The 23128-nt window shown below is 41.9% G+C and overlaps 1 protein-coding gene across 1 annotated transcript; it reads left to right on the top strand.

The window, feature by feature from the left end:
• The first annotated feature begins 7 nt into the window (after positions 1-7).
• On the top strand, positions 8-22795 carry LOC138980400 (translation initiation factor eIF2B subunit delta-like). The gene is made up of 13 exons (XM_070353266.1): positions 8-105; positions 1252-1679; positions 3970-4021; positions 5500-5692; positions 6913-7048; positions 8616-8692; positions 10430-10541; positions 10872-10999; positions 11432-11520; positions 13532-13617; positions 14716-14926; positions 16928-17105; positions 19136-22795. Exons 2-13 carry the CDS (start codon positions 1290-1292, stop codon positions 19239-19241), a joined length of 1758 nt encoding a protein of 585 aa, XP_070209367.1. The 5' UTR covers positions 8-105; positions 1252-1289; the 3' UTR covers positions 19242-22795.
• Positions 22796-23128: the final 333 nt, after the last annotated feature.

Genomic DNA, 23128 nt, shown 5'->3' on the forward strand with positions numbered 1-23128 from the left:
GTCCAAGGTAGATAACTCTCAGAGACAAGACATAGCACTTCCGGTCTGATGAAATTGAAAGAAGATTGTGCAAATATTGTGACTACTTCAAGTAATTTAACGAATGTAAGTGCTCAGTTTGTGTGTAGTTTCTGTTTAATTTTTTTATTTCAGGAGTTCGGGTATCAGTGGGTACCTAAGCGCAGCCTGCATGTTTGACACCTTAAATAAACACATGGTTGTGTTGTGTTAAATTCCAGTTACACTGACTAACACTAACAGTTACACATTTACTTTCTTAATTATTCTACGAAGTCTGCTCGTGCATATTGCATACATCCCATAAGTAGCAAAATGGAAAAACAGACTGAATTTGGTATTTGGTTGTTTTAAGTTTAACTATGAGTATGATCATTTACACTCACATATATGTGCAGAACACACACACACAGAATGACACAAACGTGTGTGTGGTGACAGCCGTGTTGTAAGCACATAAGATGACAAGACGGTGCTCACACATAATTATTCGTCTGGGGCAGGCCCGGATTCTTGTACTCTGACGAGCACAGAATACACACAAATTTATATTAATCAATCAATCAATCAATATGAGGCTTATATCGCGCGTATTCCGTGGGTACAGTTCTAACTCTAAGCGCAGGGATTTATTTTATTTAAAAAAAAAAATTATGCAATTTATATCGCGCACATATTCAAGGCGCAGGGATTTATTTATGCCGTGTGAGATGGAATTTTTTTTACACAATACATCACGCATTCAAATCACATCGGCCAGCAGATCGCAGCCATTTCGGCGCATATGCTACTTTTCACGGCCTATTATTCCAAGTCACACGGGTATATATATGTACTTGCACTACGACCGGTGCTTGGAGTCGGACTATATGAATTATGATGCTAATTAAGTTCCCACAGGGACGGTACATTACTGTATACATACCTGTCTCAACTCTCATGCATACTTCTAGATCTGAACTTTTCTTGTCGGTGGTAGTCAAATGCAGTGAGGTAACATTGTAACTCGCTGCTGCGCGGCTCAACACGCTCACTGGGGAAAATGGGAATTGTTTCCCTTATCTTATTCGGGGAATCGACAGTCATCACATGAATGTATGCAGAGAATAAAAATTCCGAGTGTACAGAAAGAGTCTGATGTTTCTGAGGTCTGAATTATTCAAACTTTTAAGTATAAGGATAAAATTCCAAGACTGTCTTGTCTAATTCTACTCTGCCCAACTCTGTTCACAGTTAAACCAGCAGTCTTCTTAACACTTACTGACGAAGAAATGGAGCCTGACAAGAGTGAAAACGAGGCCACAGCCAAGGACGGCATGCCGAGTCCACAGCCTCAGCAAGCCAAGGGCAGCGCAAAGAAACCAAAGAAACCCAAAGCAAAACCAGAACAGGTCACACCTCCAGCGGATAAGGCTGCCGCAGCGGAAGGAGGATCTACGGCTCAGACTCCGAAATCCAAACAGAAAGGTGACAAACCTGCAAGTGCTAAGAAGCAAAAAGCAGAAAAGAAGGTTGAAGGGCAAGCACAAGGTCAAGCTGAAGTCCAAGGCCAGGCCAAGATCCAAGGTCAAGGCCAAGGTGAAGGTCAAGTGGAAGGGGAGGCAGCAGCAGCACCCAAGAAAAGCAATGCTGAGCTGAAAGCAGAGAGACGAGCTATACAGGTAATCAGTGATTGACTGAATTTTGGTTGAGTGAGTGTGTGCAATTTAGCCAAAATCCAAACCGTTTGAAGTTTAATATTAATCTTGGTATATGAAGTGCACACGACCATTAATTGTTGTATGGACTTCGGTTTGGGTAGAAGATACTTGTGTTTAAAGATATAAATCATATATCATATATATACGACACTGATAGCAATAGGTCAACTTCATGATTTCAGAATTCCAGCATGCATGTCAACGTGAATGTTGCCAGTTAAGTATGTGTTCAACCGATCTTTGTGAAAAGACAATAACATCTCTGAAACTTCTTGGTCATGTGCTGGAGCTGAAGTGAGTTTTTGTTAGCAGACCGGCACTCTAAAATAACATTTCCAGTGTAACCGGAGCCCTAGCGGGTCCGTATCCCCATTGAGAGTTCGCAGGGGGAGGCTGAAGATTGCCAAGGAGAGCAACTATCTTCACTTTACTCTGGCCCTATGTAATGTTGCACAATCAGTTAGTCTATGTCTGGCGTTGTGTTCAAATCCATGTGCCTACATTACTGGCTGACCTCGGTATTCAGAGGAAACCCTGTGTGTTTCTTAGTGTGCTAGATTGTGTGTTACAAGAATATTGTGGTGTGTGTTTTGGATGCTAGAATTCGCTACATACAGTTTTAACAACACATATTTACGGTACAACTGTCAAGGTGAGGCAGAAGTTACAACACATGACGTAAGAGCAAGCTCACACACTTACGTTCTGTCACCAACACACGCATGTTCACGCTCACACCTCCTGTACGTACAGTGCTATTCACTATAACTCATCAGAAAACAGTTACAAGGTTTTATTTACACTATAGCGAACATTAGCAATTTAGAAACCAATCAAACAAAGCATCAAATCATCCGAACAATCCTAAATCGTACCTAGCGTTAGCTACCCAACTAGCTGGTATACCTACAACTATTTACGAATGCCCTAAACTATTTCCTTTCTGCCCTGTTCCACACGGACAGACAGACAGACAGACAGACACGTCAACAACTCTGCCCCTGAACGGACATGCGAATCAACAAGACATGCTGTGCTTTCCAGCACGAGCAGACAAACGAATATAAACAGATAGCAGCTAGGGGTCCCCACAGACGTCCCTCCTCATGCGTCCTGGGACCCCCACTTTCATTTTTTAGAGGGTTCATGGACCCCCACAGCAGAGGGTCCTAAGGGTCCAAAAGCCGATAAGTCTCAGTGTACTTATAAAACATTGTGGTCACGTATTGTGTACTGTGAAGTGTCTTCTTCTTTGGAATATTTTAGGTGGACATGACCATCCAGGACCCGCTCTTTTAAAGTTTAGTGCGTCCCGGCACCCCCTCCATACATTTCTAGAACGTGTTTTCGGCTTCTAGTGCGTATAGAACGCAGGGACGCGCTCTATGGGGAGCCCTGAGATAGAGACTTGATGCGCTTCTCAGCACGAGCAGAGGAACAAACATGTATGCAAGTACAGACATGCTGTGCTTTTCAGCACGAGCGAACGAACAAATAGACAGACATAGATTTGCTGCGCTTCTCAGCACAAGCAGACGAACGATCAAGCAAGTACAGACATGCTGCGCTTTTCAACACGAGTAAACGAAAAGAGGTAAACTGAGAGTAAAAGTGAGCGTGCACGCTTTTCAGCACAACATTACTACTCCAGAAGGAGAGTGAGCGCACTGTTCAGTGTACTGCTCCTGAAACTTGCTGAGCTGACCAAAGACTACACTTTGTGACCGCTGCTGGCTGGCAGTAAGGATAACAAGAGGGAAGGTGGGGGTGACTGAGTGCCTGCAACTCTGGGCTAGTTGGGCTCTCCCGCTACACTAGTACAGAACCAGTTATTTTTCAGAGAAATTTGCAGACTGGCACTTTAAAATAACATTTTTAGTACAGAACCAGTTATTTTTCAGAGAAATTTGCTCAGAAACGTCTTGGAGCTTAATTTAATATTTTGTTGCAGACTGGCACTTTAACACTTTCTACCCCACCTATGTTGACCAAGTTTTTTTTAGCCGAGACCAGCTGTGCTGCAGCAGGTCACTTAGAATTGTAGTAACTGTGTAGAAACTGTGTATCAACACGCTGGAAGACAGGCGTTAGATCGACGTTACAGGAAGCGACTGAAGTGACTGTATGTACGGATATATCCGTATAAAGGCAAATAGAGCCATATGAGTGGGTACAGATATCCGTACCTGGGAGACAATGAGTTAAGGAGCTTGTGTGTTTGATTTTATTGATCGTGAATGACTTTTTTCAGGAAGCACAGAGGGCGGCAAAAGCAGCCCAAAAAGCAGGCGGGCAACCAGGACGTAAGTGGATAACAGTTACTGCTTTATTTGTGCTTTAGTGCAAGAGGAACTAAATATGAAATATTTCGAAAACTTGTCATGTGTGCCCTGTGTATACAACTACAAGAATGCACTCACAGTCACAAACAGACAGAAACACAGACAAATACTTTAGAGATAGGCAAACTCTTCCTGTCTGTCTTAATTTGTTGTCGCTGCCCCCATCACTCTCTCTCTCTCTCTCTCTCTCTCTCTCTCTCTCTCTCTCTCTCTCTCTCTCTTGATCTCTCGCTCTCTCCTCCGAAAACGGCGTATGGCTGCCTAAATGGCGGGGTAAAAAAACGGTCATACACGTAAAATTCCACTTGTGCAAAAAACACGGGTGTACGTGGGAGTTTCAGCCCACGAACGCAGAAGAAGAAGAAGAAGATCTCTCTCTCTCTCTCTCTCTCTCTCTCTCTCTCTCTCTCTCTCTCTCTCTCTCTCTCTCTCTCTCTCTCTCTCTCTCTCATTCAAAGCACATTGTTTGTCATACACACAAGTGCAAATGGCTAAGATGTCTTAAAACTGGGGAAGGGTCTTAAAAATAAAATGGAGACGTGGACATGAAGAGAAAGTCTGAAAAAGTAAGGTGTAAAAGAATGGGGTCAGTCTTGAATAGAGGGGTCAGTTTTGAATAGAGGGGTCAGTCTTGAATAGAGGGGTCAGTCTTGAATAGAGGGGTCGGTCTTGAATAGAGGGGTCAGTCTTGAATAGAGGGGTCAGTCTTGAATAGAGGGGTCAGTCTTGAATAGAGGGGTCAGTCTTGAATAGAGGGGTCAGTCTTGAATAGAGGGGTCAGTTTTGAATAGAGGGGTCGGTCTTGAATAGAGGGGTCAGTCTTCACCCTTGAATAGAGGGGTCAGTCTTGAATAGAGGGGTCAGTCTTAAATAGAGGGGTCAGTCTTGAATAGAGGGGTCAGTCTTGAATAGAGGGGTCAGTCTTGAATAGAGGGGTCAGTCTTGAATAGAGGGGTCGGTCTTGAATAGAGGGGTCAGTCTTGAATAGAGGGGTCAGTCTTGAATAGAGGGGTCAGTCTTGAATAGAGGGGTCAGTCTTGAATAGAGGGGTCGGTCTTGAATAGAGGGGTCGGTCTTGAATAGAGGGGTCAGTCTTCACTCTTGAATAGAGGGGTCAGTCTTGAATAGAGGGGTCAGTCTTGAATAGAGGGGTCGGTCTTGAATAGAGGGGTCAGTTTTGAATAGAGGGGTCGGTCTTGAATAGAGGGGTCAGTCTTCACTCTTGAATAGAGGGGTCAGTCTTGAATAGAGGGGTCAGTCTTAAATAGAGGGGTCAGTCTTGAATAGAGGGGTCAGTCTTGAATAGAGGGGTCAGGCTTGAATAGAGGGGTCAGACTTGAATAGAGGGGTCAGTCTTGAATAGAGGGGTCGGTCTTTATAGGGAGGTTCTACTGTAGGTTAGTTGAAACCTCATTTCAGTCACCCTTTGATATCCACAGAGGGCCCAGCCAAGCAAGAGGCCCCCAGGGTGCCGGCCAAGGTGCTGAGAGACGACCCCAACATGGAGAAGAAGGAGGGCAAGAAGCTGGCCAAGCAGAACGTCCCGCAGAGGTCCAGCGCCACCAGGCGTGTGGCTCTCTTCAACCACCTCAAGCAGTACGACCCGGACCTCAAGCACCTCAACGAGCTCCAGTGAGTCTTGGGCATCTGTTGCTGTTTGCTTTGACACATTCATTCGAGGTAAAAAAAATCAAAACGAAAACACAACATCAACCAGTCTCAGTAAATTCGTTAACCAGACCTGAAGCACCTCAATGAGCCCCAGTGAGTCTTGGGCATCTGCTGCTGTTTGCTTTAACATTTATACAAGGAAAAAAATCAAAACGAAAAGAAAACATAACAGCAACCAGTTTTGGTAAATTCGTTATCAAAGTTTCGTCAGACAGTCGCTGACTTCATCAGGATGGTAAGGAACTTTTTTTTTATCAGGATGGCAAGGAACTTTTTTTCATCAGGATGGTAAGGAACTTTATTCAAGAAAGTCAGTTTCACTTTGTCCCAGACCTCAAAGAGCTCCAGGGAGTCTTGGGCATCTCTTGCTGTTTACTTTTATGATTTATTCAAGGAAGTCAGTTTTAATTTGTCCCAGATCTTAAACACCTCAACGGGCGGGGATGTAGCTCAGTCGGTAGCGCGCTGGATTTGTATCCAGTTGGCCGCTGTCAGCGTGAGTTCGTCCCCACGTTCGGCGAGAGATTTATTTCTCAGAGTCAACTTTGTGTGCAGACTCTCCTCGGTGTCCGAACACCCCCGTGTGTACACGCAAGCACAAGACCAAGTGCGCACGAAAAAGATCCTGTAATCCATGTCAGAGTTCGGTGGGTTATAGAAACACGAAAATACCCAGCATGCTTCCTCCGAAAACGGCGTATGGCTGCCTAAATGGCGGGGTAAAAAACGGTCATACACGTAAAATTCCACTCGTGCAAAAAACACGAGTGTACTGGGAGTTTCAGCCCACGAACGCAGAAGAAGAAGAAAAAAAACACCTCAACGAGCTCCTGTGAGTCTTGGATGTCTGTTTCTCTTAGCCTTTATGATTTATTTGAGGGAGTCAGTTTGACTTTGGCAAAACACAGACACTTTTCTCAGATTGCCAAAATCTTGGTCGTCCTTGCGACAGAATTGCCAAACTTTGTTGACAGTAGGGGAAAACTCAGTCTTCAAGGACTGCTATACATTTTTGCAAATTGCTGAAACACTCATGGCAAACTTGCAGCAACAAAAAAACTTGAAGCGACGTCTGTGACTGTCCTTCATTATGTCTTAAGCTGTGTGTTATGTTAGCTTAAAATTAAACGCCTTATGCGCCTAAAGACGAATAAAACCCTGAAACCTTGTGTTGTGCGCAGAGTGTGGCACAACTTGGAGCCAGGAGCAACGCATGGTATCCACCCGGCCATCTCCACGCTGGGTCTCCAGTACGCCGACTACACCATCATCGGCTCCAACGCTCGCGCTGTGGGACTGCTGGCAGCCTTTCAGGAGGTCAATATGTGACCCTCCACCACGGAATGAGTCGCATGTCACCTTTGCATGATTTTCATATTTTTACATTTTCCTGAAGAGTTGTTTATGCTCTATCCAGTGGAGTTATAAGCCTGTGACTAAGGTGACCCTCACACTGTTACATTTAGACACTCCCCGGACTTATATTAAGCCTAGCGCAGAACCGCGCGAGGTGACATGCGACTCATTTCGTGGTGGAGGGTCACGTATATGTGGTTGTTTTTACATTTAGTCAAGAGGGGGGAATCGAGACGAGGGTCGTGGTGTGTGTGTGTGTGTCTGTCTGTCTGTCTGTCTGTCTGTCTGTCTGTGTGTGTGTGTAGAGTGATTCAGACTAAACTACTGGGCCGATCTTTATGAAATTTGACAGAGTTCCTGGGTATGATATCCCTGGACGTTTTTTTCATTTTTTCGATAAATACCTTTGATGACGTCATAAAAGTTGAGGCGGCACTGTCACACCCTCATTTTTCAATTAAATTGATTGAAATTTTGGCAAAGCAATCTTCGACGAAGGCCGGGGTTTGGTATTGCATTTCAGCTTGGTGGCTTAAAAACTAATGAGTGAATTTGGTCATTAAAAATCGGAAACTTGTAATTAAAATTATCTTTTTTATTAAACGATCCAAAAACAATTTCATCTTATTCTTCGTCATTTTCTGATTCCAAAAACATATACATATGTTATATTTGGATTAAAAACAATCTCTGAAAATTAAAAATATAAAAATTATGATCAAAGTTAAATTTCCGAAATCGATTTAAAAACTATTTCATCTTATTCCTTGTCGGTTCCTGATTCCAAAAACATATAGATATGATATGTTTGGATTAAAAACACGCTCAGAAAGTTAAAATGAAGAGAGGTACAGTAAAGCGTGCTATGAAGCACAGCGCAACCGCTACCGCGCCAAACAGGCTCGTCACTTTCACTGCCTTTTGCACTAGCGGCGGACTACGTTCAGTTTCATTCTGTGAGTTCCACAGCTTGACTAAATGTAGTAATTTCGCCTTACGCGACTTGTTTGGCATTAAAAAAAAAAACCACGAACTTATGATTTAAGGATGATAAGTAATGTGGTTGTGCTTTGAGCACATGTTAATAGACAATCTTCCGAAATAACTCTTGTCGGTTTTTTTTCTGGGTTGTAAAAGAGTGAATACCCTTGCTCTTAGTGAGACACATACTCCACACACGCTCTTTGTCCACGTGTGTCAGACACACCCCTTGCTAGTGACTGGCCTGTGGATTGTTTGTCACACTAAAAGCAAGGGCATTCACTCTTTCACAACCCATACAAACCCGACAGAGTTGTTTTTCACAATTTGTCTATTATGGTGGTGTTTTTAAGAAGCAAGTTAGTTAAGATAGTTTGTGCTTTGAGCACATGTTAATACTGGTATTTGCTGGTGTGTAGGCAGTCCTATGGTAATTTTAAAGCTCAGAAAGTTTCATTTTGGGCAGAAGATTGAGTTTTGGGTTAAACTGTTGTTAAATTCATTTTTCTATTTAAAAAAAATGTTTGTATGTATTGTTTGTTTTTAGGTAATCTGGGACTACAAGACACCTGCTGATAAAGACATGTGCCGTGCCCTGGAAACACACATCACCCGACTCATCTCGTAAGCCTTGAGCTCGATCTATTTTTACACCCCCGGTATAGGGGTGTGTATAGGATTCGGTCGATGTGTTTGTTTGTTTGTGTGTTTGTGTTCGCATATAGATCTCAAGAATGAACGGACCGATCGTCGCCAAACTTGGTGAACAGGTTCTATACATTCCTGAGACAGTCCTTACAAAAATTGGGACCAGTCAAATACACAGTTAGGGAGTTATTGGTGGATTAAGATTCTACAAGGACTTATAGAGGGACATATTAATGGTCAAAGGGAAATAACCTTGTCAGTTGGTGGCAGTGAGAATGGTAAGGACGGGGGTGTTTTTCCTACCTCGGAGGAATTTCTTGTTCTCTTCTGTTTTCTTTATAGTATTATTCAAACAAATAATTACAGTGGAACCCCCCTTTTTTGACCTCTAAATATCTGAGAAAATAAGGTCTTAAAAAGGTGGGAGTCTAAAAATAGGGGTAGCTTTACAGAGGTTATGAACAAACAGTCAGAGAAAACGGGTCTTAACCCCCCGCGGGTTAGGGGGAAGAATTTACCCGATGCTCCCCAGCATGTCGTGAGAGGCGACTAACGGATTCTGTTTCTCTTTTTACCCTTGTTAAGTGTTTCTTGTATAGAATATAGTCAATTTTTGTAAAGATTTTAGTTAAGCAGTATGTAAGAGGTGTTGGGTCCTTTGTGCTGGAGACTTGCATTCTCCCAGTAAGGTAATACATTGTACTACGTTGCAAGCCCCTGGAGCAAATTTTTGATTAGTGCTTTTGTGAACAAGAAACAATTGACAAGTGGCTCTATCCCATCTTCCCCCTTTCCCCGTCGCGATATGTGTGTGTGTGTGTGTATGCGCGCGCTATGATATAGTGATTTAACATATTATTTTTCTTACTATGTACTTAGCTTTAACTTGTGTGAGTGTGTATTTTTCTTTGGATGTTGTTGTTTGTATACTTAATGCATTATGGCATTTACACTACTGTATGAACTAGGATACTATTTATTGTAAACATGTATTGCATTGTTCAGTTTGATGTAAAGCGCGGAGAGCGTGGGTTAACCCCATGGTTCGCGCTATATAAGCTTGCCACTATTATTATTATTATTATTATATAACCTTCGTGGTTGAAAACGACGTTAAACACCAAATAAAGAAAGAAACAGGTCTTTAAACAGGGGTTCCACTGTATTCTCATGTCTCTATCATCAACATGATTGTGTCATGTTGTACTGTTTGGGTCACGTAACATAAACTTTTGCTTGCTTTGTGCCCCAGTTGTTTACTTTTAATTGTTTCATGTTTTGTGTTTTAAATCTTTCTTTCTTTCTTTATTTGGTGTTTTACGTCGTTTTCAACCATTCAAGGTTATATCGCGACGGAGGGAAGGGGGGAGATGCGATAGAGCCACTTGTCAATTGTTTCTTGTTCACAAAAGCACTAATCAAAAAATTGCTCCAGGGGCTTGCAACGCAGTACAATTAATTACCTTACTGGGAGAATGCACGTTTCCTGTACAAAGGACTTAACATTTCTTACATACTGCTTGACTAAAATCTTTACAAACATTGACTATATTCTAGTGTTTTAAATACAATTTTGCCTAAATGGCAGGGTAAAAACGGTCATACACGTGAAAACCCACTCGTGCAAAAAAACCATTCAGCCCATGAACGCAGAAGAAGAATCCAATGACTGAGTTTAGTTTTCAGTTCCTGTGCCTGACTCTCTCTTTGCAGGTTTTTGGACCAGTGTCGCCCCCTGTCCATCAGTATGGGTAACGCTATCAAGTTCCTGAAGCAGAAAATCATCAACCTCTCGGAAAACCACAATGGCTTGTCGGAAGAAGAGGTAGGGGATGCATCAGGCTGGGGAATCATCCTTGGATCCTCAAATTTCAGAGAAAACCTGATTTGTTTTCTGAGTAAGAATAATAATCTCCGAGGAAAAAGTCTGATAAAAAAAAAGAACATTAAACGCAGTACAGTTTGTTTCCAATCTTACCCGATGAATGTTTTTTTCAACGATGAAAAGATCTCTTGATATAGACTCAGTACACAATTTCTGATCCATGTGCTATTGTTTCAAAGCACAGTTTGAAAGTTTCACTGGCTTCATGTTGAAGTGAAAGATTTGATTCTGAATTCATCTTTGTAAACCTTTACTATCTGTTTGTTTCAGGCAAAGCAAGACCTGATTTTGAGCATGAAGAAGTTTGTGAAAGAGAAGATCTCCAAAGCTGGCCAGGCCATCTCAATTTACACCAGACCCATCATCAAAAGAAGCGAAGTCATCATCGTCTACGGCTAGTGAGTTCAATACAGCATTTCCACATTTCCATGGACAGTTCATCGCATAGTTCAGTGGTACCTCAACAATGAGGCCCCTCTGGCAAAAGGAAACCTCCAAAATAAAGGGTGTATTCTGTCTCTTTGTCTATTAGACCAAGAACAAAACAAATCCATGATTCCAATTCCCTGACTGACCCTATTTTTTCTCCCGACCCTAGACATCTTTTTGACAACTCAAAAATAAAGTTTTATTGCATTTAATTACACCTGTGGTATGAAATATCATGTACATTTGTAAATAATGATAACATTAACAATACTTTAGTGTCCATTCAAATGAATGTATACATTAAAATTGAGATAAAAAATCCTCACATCTAACCTGCCTGTCAATGTTTATAAATAATCAATTTTTAACGGGAATTAATAATTACATCTTGTAATTTACAGTTCATCTGTGATATACAACGCGCTCAGGAAGGCAGACAACAAGGAGTCCCTGACAGTGCTGGTGGTGGACAGTCGACCCAGACATGAAGGTAATCTGCTGCAGGTTATGGTTATAATTTGTTATCCTCTCTTCAGCTGATATTGCTATTCGAGACCGATGCAAGTTTCGATTTTTTCCTCAATTTTGCGACATGTACAGTGGAAGCCCCCTTTTAAGACCCCCCAATTTAAGACTCCCTCCTTTTTAAGACCCTGTTTTCTCAGACTGTCTGTTCATAACCTCGGTAAATTTACCCCCATTTTAAGACTCCCTCCTTTTTAAGACCTGATTTTCTCAGATTTTTTTAGGTTTTAAAAGGGGAGTTCCGTGGTGCAGGTTCTCTCATTCTCCTCGGGCATGTTGTACACTGCTGCTGGGATGACGGATGGATGCTTTATTGTAGTAATCAGTGAATTGATCTTTACCAGACGGGCGCAAAACCTAGCGTTTATGACGTCCGTATTCTGTGTGGAAGGTTCAGGGTTCGAATCCCAACTGCTCCTTGTGGGTTTAGGGTGGAGATTTTTCCCATCTCCCTGGTCAACTTATATATGCAGACCTGCCAGTGCCTTATCCCCCTTTGTGTGTACACCTTTTTCTTTAAATAATAATAATAATAATAATAAAACATTCTTTTATAGCGCTGTTAACCGTCTCATGGTGCTTTACATTAGACATTAAAATTCAACATTTTACATATATATAAAAAGTTTTCTCGTAAGAAATAACATAAGAAAAGAAACATAAAGTTGTCTATGTCTGTGTCACATTGAAGAAGAATCACACACAAAACAAGAGGCGAAGCCTTCAAGGCTCACGTAAGAAATCGACAAACAGTAACACAAACTCAATCACTCCGTCACACACACACACACACACACACACACACACACACACACACACACACACACACACACACACACACACAGTAAGCATAGGTGAAACTGTGCAAGAAAGCGAGACCCTGGATCTGCCAAGTAGTCTCGGCCCGCTCACAATAACAATGACCGAGACGTTCAGTAATTCCTTTGCGTGACGTCTAACCCTCTTACGTCATAATGTGACGTCTTCAAATAGTTTCTATCACACACGTCAAACACTTTTGACCGAGACTGACGTAATCCATAGACTCGGAAATGTTAAAGTTTCTATCACACACACACACACACACGCACGCACGCACGCACGCACGCACGCACGCACGCACAGACAGACAAAGTTTATCATCGCATAGGCTACACTTACGTGAGCCAAAAAGGAAGAAAGAGATGATAAGATCTTACTTTCTCAGTTGGGTGATGTTGCATACAGTGGAACCCCCTCTTTAAGACTCCCTCCCTTTTAAGACCCTGTAACCAATTGGGGGAAGGGGGGGGGGGGGGAGTTTGCCCAGTCGGTAGAGGCGCTGGCTTTAAAACCGGTTGTTACTATCAGCGTGGGTTCAACCCTCAAGTTCGGCGCGGGATGTGTGTCCCAGAGTCAACTTTGTGCAGACTCTCCTCGGTGTCCGAACACCCCCGTGTGCACGCATGCGCACGATAAATATCCCAGGGTCACAGCGAAAGCCTCAAGCCTTGGAAACACGAATACATGCATGCAAAAATATGAAGCCCGGGTGTCCGTTCGGCCAACAGCCAATAAAGTAACCATTTCAGCACTGACCCAAGACGACCCAACCCGGTCCCTAGCCCATTTCAGGTCTCCTCTAGCAGCTGGCAGCCAGCTGTCTACATCCCCCCCCCCCCCCTCCCCCCCCCCCCCTACATTTTTATTTTTTATTTTTATACAAAGCCGGGTTTTCCCATGTAACATGTCCCTAATGGCTTTGCCGTGAGGGCGTAAAACTTACATTTTCTCTAAGACCCTGTTTTCTGTTCTGTTTATTCAAAATGTAAGTCGCTCTTCTTGTTAAGACCTGTTTTTCTCAGATTGTTTCTGGCCTTAAATTGGGGGAGGAGGTGTGTGTGTACCTGTTACTCTCTTAGCTGAAGGTTACACATGAAATACATTACAGCAACAAGCTTATGCTACTCTTCTGTGATTCTTTCTTTCGCTAACAGGACAGAAGATGCTGAAGGCGCTCACTAGGCTGGGAATCAAGTGCATCTTTGTTCCTCTTGAGCAGGCTGCCTTCTACATCCGCAATGTGAGTTGGACTATTCTTACATTATTTTATACCACAGATTGCCCAAATGGCCGTTACAAATTGACAATTTTCAGAAATGTTAGGCAGCCTTTGGTGGCACCTTTCCCCCAATGTAAAAAAAGCGCCCAACAATCTTGAACAAATGACAACAATATTTTTGGCCATTTGAAATCAGTATTAGTGTTCTGTCTGCGCCGAAAAACCAAAATTCCCATAATGCTGACTTGGCTATTCTTTAATCCACAAAGCAGACACTTGTACTGACAAGGACACGTTTGCACTGGAAAAATGTGTCATATTGTGTAGTTAAACACAAGAGGGGTTTGGCAAGTCTGTCTTATTTGATGTGGTGGAAAATAGACAGATTTTGCTGTCTTAATAACTTATTTATTATGATGATCAATCAATCAATCAATCAATGAGTCTTATATCGCGCATATTCCGTTGGTACAGTTCTAGGCGCTCTGCAGTGATGCCGTGTGAGATGAAATTTTATACGGCCAGTAGATTGCAGCCATTTCGGCGCATATTTACCTTTCACGGCCTATTATTCCAAGTCACATGGGTATAGGTAGACAATTATTAACTGTGCCTAAGCAATTTTGCCAGGAAAGACCCTTTTGTCAATCGTGGGATCTTTAACGTGCACACCCAATGTAGTGTACACGGGGGGAGGTTCGGAAACCGAAGAGAGTCTGCACACAAAGTTGACTCTGTGAAATAAATTTCCGCCGAACCTGGGATCGAACTCACGCTGACAGCGGCCAACTGAATACAAATCCAGCGCACTACCAACTGAGCTATATCCCCGCCCATGATGATAATGATGTTACATTTATGTAGCGTATCTCGACAGCTCGAAACGCTTTACAAGTTAACAAAAAACAATATGATATATGCAATAGATACAATTTGAATTAATTTCTAATTAATTAATCATTCATTTATTGTTGCCTTGACAGATTCACCAGCCAAGCACTTGCAAGCTACAGAAAGCGCGCCTGTTCCTGGGAGCTCACGGCGTGTTGAACAACGCTTACGTCATGTCTCGCATTAATTTCTAATTAATTATCCATTCACTTATTGTTTTCTTGACAGATTCACCAGCCAAGCACTTGCAAGCTACAGAAAACACGCCTGTTCCTGGGAGCGCACGGCGTGTTGAACAACGCTTACGTCATGTCTCGCATCGGCACAGCGTCTCTGGCCTCCATTGCTAAGGCTCTCAACATCCCCGTCTACGCGTGCTTTGAGACGTACAAGATCACCGATCGCTCTCAGACGGATTCTTTTGTCTTCAATGAGCTGGGTAGGTTTGACTGAAAATGAAGGGCGCAGCATGCTTCCCCCGGAATAAGCGAATGGCTGCCTGAATGGTGGGGTAAAACGGTCATACACATAAAAATCCACTCGTGCAAAAACATGAGTGAACTTGGGAGTTGCAGCCCATAAAGTAAGAAGAAGGACTGAAAATGAAAGAGAGAAAAGGATAGAGACATTGTACGCTGTGTGAAACATTGGTTAAAAAATAAAAAAACTAATTATGTTGCTTGTGTCTTCTGAGCGAGCTTGTGGACAAATTTTCAGATAACTTTTCTTTCTATATTAGGCCTAAAAAAAAAATAGGTGTGGTTACGGTAACCCGACCTACCCTATTTTTAGGGGCCGATCCTATAACTTTTTATTACATTTGTCAAAACAAAACAAAAAAAACAAAACAAAAAGGAGTGCAAAAAACGCAATGAAAGCGAAAGCGCCCGAGTCGCACACCTATTTCCCTGTCAAGTAGGTTTAATTTGTACACATTAGAAAAAAAAGTTAAAAAAAAAAAGTGATTGCCTACCTACCTACCCTATTTTTTTTGGCTATGTTACCGTAACCACACCTATTTTTTTTTTTTGCCTTATAAGTGTTTGTCTGTCTGTGCACTTACAACTAGACCGGCACGGTTGGCCTAGTGGTAAGGTGTCCGCCCCGTGATCGGGAGGTCGTGGGTTCGAACCCCGGCCGGATCATACCTAAGACTTTAAAATTGGTAATCTAGTGGCTGCTCCGCCTGGCGTCTGGCATTATGGGGTTAGTGCTAGGACTGGTTTGTCCGGTGTCAGAATAATGTGACTGGGTGAGACATGAAGCCTGTGCTGCGACTTTTGTCTTGTGTGTGGCGCACGTTATATGTCAAAGCAGCACCGCCCTGATATGGCCCTTCATGGTCGGCTGGGCGTTAAGCAAACAAACAAACAAACAAACAAACAGCTTTTACAACTCCCCTGGGTTGAAGATCAGTGAACGTTTTGTTTTGTTATAAATATAACGTTCCAACAATATACCTTACTGGTTTTTTTTATTCTGAAACATTGGTTATTAACCCCTTCACTGCCCAGCACGTACTAGGTACGTGGTCATGTTTGGTTTGTCATACGCCCATACACGTACTAGGTACGTGGCATTTACATCAGCACTTTTCAGGACATTTGTGAAAACTAAATGGGAGGTAACCACTGTCCAACTTCTTGTAGGGGTTAAAACACAGTTCTTTCACATTGACCGTTCAGATAAGTTAGTACCACGTGGTAAAAACATTTTTAGAAGTTTTTTTTCCGATCTATAAGATTCAAAATGGCGGCCGAAAGTCGGACATCAACTCGTAGACCTGTTTTCAAATGATACAGTGTTCTGGAAGCTCTACAAGAAGTGATTTATGGATTACCACATGAATACTGTTATGTAATGTGAGTACCTGATGCTTGACACCAGTTTTAGCTGTGTTTTCTGCGGTTTTACGTGCTGCAGTGTGTGTGTGTGTGTGAAAGTTTGGAAACTGTAATTTTTGACAAAAATGGTCATTATATCGATTTTTACTATAACAATCGCAAACAAAGTCCAATGATCATGTTATCACATAATAGCCAAGGGTATAAGCAAAACACATGCCAAAGATCTAAGAGATATCTCAATAAATGATTGAGCAGTGAACAGATTAGTGAACCTACCGAAGAAAGCGAAATTTGCCCTGGCGCACAACAATACCAAAATGCTGTTATACTGTGGCAGTGAAGGGGTTAAACAAATGATCAACATTATCAAGTTAAATACATTTGCACTGTCTTTTTGAGAGTCTGTTTGTCTGAAAAGTGGTCGATTAGTTGTACTGAAAATCGTGTTTGTACAAGGTACTTATCAAATATGTTTTGCTTGGAAACAGCTTTTAACAGAGAGATAAAAGTGAAAATGACACCAAAGTAAACAGAACAAAACCAAGCGATTGAAGTTTCGTGTAGCGTCTTGTACTTTTATTTTCATGTGACAGGTGACGCAAACGAACTGGAGGCGATCGGCCATCTGCCCCCCATCCTGACGAACTGGAAAGAGCAAAGGACGCTGGGATTGCTGAACCTGATGTACGATGTTACGCCCAACTCTCACTTCAGTACCTTCATCACTGAGATCGGCTTGATACCTGACACAAGCATCCCCAAAGTGTCACCGTAAGTATTTTTTCATGCAGTTTCATGCAGTTTCAGTGACAGAACTACCTGTTCAGATTTTCATATGCGTTTCTAAGAAAACAGGGTCTAAAATTGGGGGTCTTAAAAGGATGTCAACGCTCATTTTCTTTCCAAGCACCTAGCCAATGGAACACACTACCTCTCCCCCTCCGTCAACAACAGTCCTTCGAATCATTCAAATCTGCACTCAAGACATTCCTTTTTTCCAAATAATCCATGCATTCTACACTGCCCACCCCATCCCACCCTGAATAACTGTACATATTTTAATGTTTGATGGTGTGTGTGTGCTAGTGACTTTAAGTCTCCGTGTGTGTGAACGAGTGTATGTGCGCCTTGAGTCGCCTGTTGGTGAGATATGTGCGCGTTATAAATATTCGTATTATTATTATTATTATTATTATTATGTGTTTTTACTGTATATATATACAAGCTTGAATACAGAATCGATCCTGGCTCCTCTCCTTTCAATGACAAACGCATACGAAAATCTGAACAGGTAGTTCATTAAAAGGAGAGGAGCCAGTATCAATTCTGTATTCAAGCTTGTATATATACAGTTAAAAAAAAATATTTTAAGACCCCCAATTTCAGACCCTGTTATCTTAGATTTCCTGTTCATAGCCTCTTTAAATTTTCTCCCATTTTGAGACTCCCTCCACCCCCCGCGGGTTAGGGGGAAGAATTTACCCGATGCTCCCCAGCATGTCGTAAGAGGCGACTAACGGATTCTGTTTCTCCTTTTACCCTTGTTAAGTGTTTCTTGTATAGAATATAGTCCATGTTTGTACAGATTTTAGTCAAGCAGTATGTAAGAAATGTTAAGTCCTTTGTACTGGAAACTTGCATTCTCCCAGTAAGGTAATATACTGTACTACGTTGCAAGCCCCTGGAGCAAATTTTTGATTAGTGCTTTTGTGAACAAGAAACTAATGACAAGTGGCTCTATCCCATCTCCCCCCTTTCCCCGTCGCGATATAACCTTCGTGGTTGAAAACGACGTTAAACACCAAATAAATAAAGAAAGAAAGAAAGAAAGAAAGAAAGAGACTCCCTCCTTTCTAAGCCCTGATTTTCACAGATTTGTTTGAAGTTCTACTTTCAGTGCAGTAGACATGACGGGCGGGGTGGTAAGACGTCGGCCTCTTAATCGGGAGGTCGAGGGTTCGAATCCCGGCCGCTGCCGCCTGGTGGGTTAAGTGTGGAGATTTTTCCGATCTCCCAGGTCATTGCTTATGTGCAGACCTGCTAGTGGCTTATCCCCCTTCGTGTGTACACGCAAGCTCAAGTCCAAGTGCGCACGGAAAAGATCCTGTAATCCATGTCAGAGTTCGGTGGGTTACAGAAACACGAAAATACCCAGTATGCTTCCTCCGAAAGCGGTGTATGGCTGCCTCAATGGCGGGGTAAAAACGGTCATACACGTAAAATTCCACTCGTGTAAAAACACGAGTGTACTTGGGAGTTTCAGCCCACGAACGCAGAAGAAGAAGAAGTGCAGTAGACTTTGAGTTTTTCTGTGAATGTTTTGGAGAAAAGGAGACATGTTTGGCATCCAAGGACGAAGGAAAAATGATCAGTATGTGCTGCTAGTAATAAGTATGTGTTGCTAACTTTGAAGGCATTTTTTTTTAAATGAAGGAGAGAAGACATACACTAGACTGCTTTTCTTGTTGCTTGTAGGTAAAGTTATGCACATTTTAAGGCCAAACAAAAATATATGTTGGTTTCGGGTAACGTGACCAAAAAAGATTTGTGTTTGTTGTGTAAACTTTTTAATCAAAAAAGTTAGTCGATTTTAAAGGTTACTTCCCTTAGTCTCAGTATGGTTCACAAAATGTGCCAAAAGTTTTTTTGTTTTTTTAGAAATGAAAACTAAGTTTTAGGGTCGGCAGGAAAAAACAGGGTCGGTCGGGTTACCCTAAACCAACATATATTTTTGTTTAACCTAACAGTATATCGTTGTCCTTGAATTTAATGTGCGCATATTTGTCTTTTCTTGTTTGCAGTTTGAATGTAGATTCTCGTCCAACTGCAGCAGATGAGCCTGAAGTTGGACCCGACTGCTTGTTGCTACGGAGACAGTTTGGTCTGCAGAGAGCTCAGTCTGCATAATCCTGATTGTGTGTGTGGGAGAGCATAGGGATGAATAGAGACTTTAAGAAGGGCTACCACATTCATATGGTTGGCATTTTCGTGGTTGCAAAAGACACTCGGCGGGGGAACACCATGTGTCGCTAGTACAGCGTTTAAGAGGACAGAAGAATTTCGTTTCACTGGTCGCACCGGTTCAGAAGTGTCGATCAGATAATACCAGCTGCCTCACTTCTGCTGAAACGCATCAGATACTCAGGCCACAACTCAACACATCATAAACTTTAACTGCTTCATGCATTTTTCTCCTCTAGGCGGCTTGACCAGCCGACTGAAAAGTTGAGTCGGCCTGATGTTTGGGTCGCCATCTTGAAATTTCTTTCGTCTGCTCAGTCACTCACTTACCCAATTCAAGCCTGCTTTACGGCTTTTTAAACTTGATTTTTAAAAACATTTCAATGATAAATCGCGCCTAAAGATGTCAGAGCATACATCGATTACACAAGGTAGGCATATTTTATGACTATTCGAATATAAAACGCGACCGAAGTCACTTTCGTCAGAATGACCAATTCTACGAATTTTGTTTCTCTTGGCGAAGCGAATTTCTGTTCGTAGAGATCGGAAGTCACGTGTACTCAAAAAGGTGTGACGTTTTACAACCGAAAATGCCAACGAAACGAATGTGGTAGTGCTTCTTAATCTCTCTAATGTGTGCTTTTTGCGTATGACAGGGTACATGTTTTCCTTCCTGTGTGCACCATGACGCACTCCACCACAGATCTGTCCATGGCATTTAACATTGGAGAAAAGCATTATTCAACTTTGAAGCGTTTGATAAAAACAAGAATGTTTGGATTTTTTCATTACTTCACCCCAGTAGAAAATGAGCAGCGACAGAGCTGCGCTACCAAGGTGTGTGCGTGATTAGGTTTAAACAGCCACCTGCACTTCTGGCAGAAGGAGTGAGGTCTTTTGCGTGCAGCAGTGGTGACAGGGGTCTGAGTTTGCACATGAAGTTGACTCATGTCCATCCAGGCCCGAATTGGAACATATGACCCGCAGATCACAAGTCTGCAATGCCCTACCAACTGAGTTACCAGGCAGCTTGGCTTCTTCCTGTGGACAATTGGAATCTTTTGTTGCAGATTGACATAGGTGTAAGATAGGACATTAATTCAGCAAAGGGCGGGGATGTAGCTCAGTCTGTAGCGCGCTGGATTTGTACCCAGTTGGCCGCTGTCAGCGTGAGTTCGTCCCCACGTTCGGCGAGAGATTTATTTCTCAGAGTCAACTTTGTGTGCAGACTCTCCTCGGTGTCCGAACACCCCCGTGTGTACACGCAAGCACAAGACCAAGTGCGCACGAAAAAGATCCTGTAATCCATGTCAGAGTTCGGTGGGTTATAGAAACACGAAAATACCCAGCATGCTTCCTCCGAAAGCGGCGTATGGCTGCCTAAATGGCGGGGTAAAAAACGGCCATACACGTAAAATTCCACTCGTGCAAAAAACACGAGTGTACGTGGGAGTCTAAGCCCATGAACGAAGAAGAAGAAGAAGAAGAAGAAGAAGAATCCCATGCAAGAGTCTGGATGAATCTGCGGGGTTGTAAATGATTGTCTACCGAAGAAGGAATGTATCTTTAAGACTATCGACTCTGCTGTTGTGGGTAGGTCTTTGGAGGCTTTGAGCATGTTTGAGGCCTTGGCATGGAATTGGATAACATGTTGAGATGAATTGATATTTAGACTGTATGTGATACTGGTAGGACCTCTAAGATTTCATGAAAATGATGGCATTGAAATAGAATCGGTGGACATAATGAAGTGAATTGATAATTAGACTGTATGTGAGACCGATAGGACCTCTAATATTTCATGACATTGATCATTTGATGGCATAACATGTTGAAATGAAGTGAAATGATATTTAGACTGTATGTGAGACCGGTTGGATCTCTGAGACTTCATGAAATTGATGGCATTGAAATAGAATTGGTAAATATGTTTAAGTGAGGTGAATTGATATTTGGACTTTATATGAGACCAATAGGACCTCGAAGATTTCATGAAATTGATGGTATTTAAATAGAATTAGTAAACATGTTGAGGTGAAGTGAAGTGAATTGGTATTTACATTTGATGAGCGACCGGTTGGATCTCTGAGACTGGTCAGGAAATTGGTGACATTGGCATGGAATTAGTAAACACGTTGAGGTGAAATGAAGTATGATAATTAGACTTTATGTGAAACTGATGAGATCTCTGTGACTGTTTGTGAAATCGATGAGATCTCTGATGGAATGTTACTTATATAAATACTGATGCATTTCAGATTTGGTTCTCTCTCCAAAGTGTATTGATGATTCATCAGGAAAGTAAAAAGATCTGCAATGCATTACACAGTGCTTACTAGGTAATAGAATTATGTCAAACATATACAGTTTCAGGACAAGAACTGCATGAGAGTTTTTGCCCATGTAGTTTACCTTAAAAGCATCATGAAATATAAAGCTGCATTCAACTGATAATTATTGAGGATGAAAATCATTTGTTCAATCAATGCTTCTCAATCTCTCAGGTGCCACAAGACTGTTTCTGCATAACTTTGATTCTGAGATTTTGTGTTTAGCGTTTGCCTGACTCGGTTATGATTCTGATTTAAGAGATCTGTGCTGTACATGTAACATCATGATGTACATCCTGACAGCAGTGAAAGAAACAATACGTTCAGGAGAAGAAGGGGAATCGATATGTGAAGCAGGTCTTTGAAATGGAGGCCCTTTTAAGCAGGTTCTGTTCACATTCTGACTTTTACTTGGTAAATCTGTGGACTTTTCTGTCCGAGTTACAAGAATCAAAGTGAGCTTGCATTGCAAACATTTTCTTTTTCATTGGTTCAAGAAATGTAGTATGCTATTTATCTGCTGAGATAATGAAAGAGCGAGTGACTTTATCTTTGAGCATACTTGTGAGAAGAGAGTGATTGATTGGTAGAGTGGTTGGCTGATATTTAGGAGACAGAGAGTTCGTTTTTGGGTGTATGCATGAGAGAATGTTCTTAAAGTAGTCATGCCCAGCTGAAATAGTGTTGTGGATTCGCAGGTGTGAATTGTTGATATTATAAAAATGTGACACTAGCTGCTGTGGTGAAATAGTGACAAGAAGTTGTTATTTGAGATCGTGCAGAATGACATGAAATACTGCAACAGCTTTGGCTAGTTTGTGTGTGAGTATGTGTGCGAGAGAGAGAGCGAGAGCGAGAGAGAGAGAGAGAGAGAGAGAGAGAGAGAGAGAGAGAGAGAGAGAGAGAGAATGAATGTCTGAATAAACATTTTTACTAAATAACTCATGTTTGAAACAGAGACACACATGACTGCAACATTTGATAAAGGTATCTGGATAAGTTTCTGTTTGTTATCTAATCTTGGGTCTGTGTTGGAAACTGCAGGCTCCTGCCATTGTTTGCATTTTCTTGAGGCATTGTACATGTTTTGCGTCTTTTTGTGAAAAACAAATCAGAGTTTAGCTGTGTTGGGTAAGAAATAAAAAAAGCTATTTGTTTGAACTGTTATGGAGTCTGTGTTTTGAGATGGTATTAAAATGTCGGATGATGTATCTGTGTGTACGTGTGTGTGTTTGGCAGTTCTAAATCATTTTTTTTATTTGTATGGCTTTTTGGTCAAAATGCCAGGGAAAGTCGGCAGCTAGTCAGTCCTACTAGCTTCAGATGACAAGTTTTTCATAGCAAAATGGGAGCTATTTTGCCACGTTATTACACTTTAGTTTGACTATTAGTTGCTGTGTTTAAGTGAAGGACTTTTGTGGTATTCATCTTGCCTTTGAGGTGATACATCCAGTTAATAACATACACTACTAAGCTGATGATAGTCATTGCATCCACAGG

Source organism: Littorina saxatilis, linkage group LG11 (assembly GCF_037325665.1).
Source record: "Littorina saxatilis isolate snail1 linkage group LG11, US_GU_Lsax_2.0, whole genome shotgun sequence".
In the NCBI taxonomy this organism is placed as follows: domain Eukaryota; kingdom Metazoa; phylum Mollusca; class Gastropoda; order Littorinimorpha; family Littorinidae; genus Littorina; species Littorina saxatilis.